General features: G+C 71.0%; 1 protein-coding gene across 1 annotated transcript in view; it reads left to right on the forward strand.

Annotated features, from left to right (window-relative positions):
• Positions 1-178: 178 nt before the first annotated feature.
• LOC112957623 (kinesin heavy chain-like) overlaps positions 179-1,006 on the forward strand; it is a gene marked incomplete at both ends in the record, with an annotated part of 19,316 nt that continues 18,488 nt past the window's right edge. The window contains one exon of the mRNA XM_026051338.1: positions 179-266. Within this exon, the coding sequence (XP_025907123.1) occupies positions 179-266 (88 nt within the window). The remainder of the gene's footprint in view (positions 267-1,006) is intronic.

Raw genomic sequence — 1,006 nt, forward strand, 5'->3', positions numbered from 1 at the left:
GGGGGGCTGGGGAGTACGGGGGGTCTGGAGGGGGGCAACATGGGGGAGCTAGGGGATATAGGCACATCCGAGGGATTTGGGGGTACATGAGGAACACAGGCGGGGCTCAGGGCGGGGGTCTCTCAGAATGGGGGTGAGGGTCTGTCCCACGCACTGACCCCCCGTTTGCCCCCCCCAGGGCAAGCCCTATGTCTTCGACCGCGTGTTCCCCCCCAACACCACGCAGGAGCAGGTGTACCACGCGTGCGCCATGCAGATCGTCAAGGGTGAGGGGCCGGGGGGCTGCGCCGGGGGGCTCCGCGCCCAGGGGCCGCATCCCCCGGCCCCGCTTGGAGGGTCCTGGGTGGTGACAGGAGCGCGTGGGGCGGGAGGGGGGTGACTGGGGGGCCCTGGGGGGCTTTGGTGCATCCTTGGGGGCTCTGTGGGGTCTGTGGGGGCTCCGAGGGTCCGGTGGGGGTGTCCAGAGGGTTCCTTGGGATCTCAGGGGTATCTCCGGGGGGTCTGGAAGGGACCTGGGGGGCCACGAGGTCCCTGGAGGCTCGGGGGTCCCGGGAGGGGGGCGGAGAAAATCCGCGGCCTCTTTTGGGCTCGGGCCTCTCTGGGAGCCTGGGGGGTCTCCTGGGAATCCCGGGGCTCCTTGGGGGTCCCAGGAGGGTCTCTGCAGTGCTGGGGGGTCGCTGGGGCTCCTCTCTGGGGTCTTGGAGGGTGCCAGGGGCTCTCTGGTGGTCCTGGGGGTCCCAGGGGGTCTCTGGGGTCCCGTGGGCTCTCTGGAGTCCCGAGGGTTCTCTAGGGGGTCTCTGGGGGTCTCAGGGGGTCGCTGGGGATTCCAGGGGGATCTCAGGGGTCCTGTGGACTCCCTGGAGCCCCGGGCGGGCTCTGGGGGTCCCAGGGGTGTTGCTGGGGGTCTCAGGGGGGTCTTTGGGGTTCCATGGTCTCCCTGGAGCCCCGGGGGGGCTCTGGGGGTGCCAGGGGGTCTCTGGGCATCCCGAGGGGTCTCTGGGGGTCC

This window comes from Nothoprocta perdicaria, unplaced genomic scaffold (genome assembly GCF_003342845.1).
Source record: "Nothoprocta perdicaria isolate Ctin4 unplaced genomic scaffold, notPer1 scaffold_745, whole genome shotgun sequence".
Taxonomy (NCBI): Eukaryota; Metazoa; Chordata; class Aves; order Tinamiformes; family Tinamidae; genus Nothoprocta; species Nothoprocta perdicaria.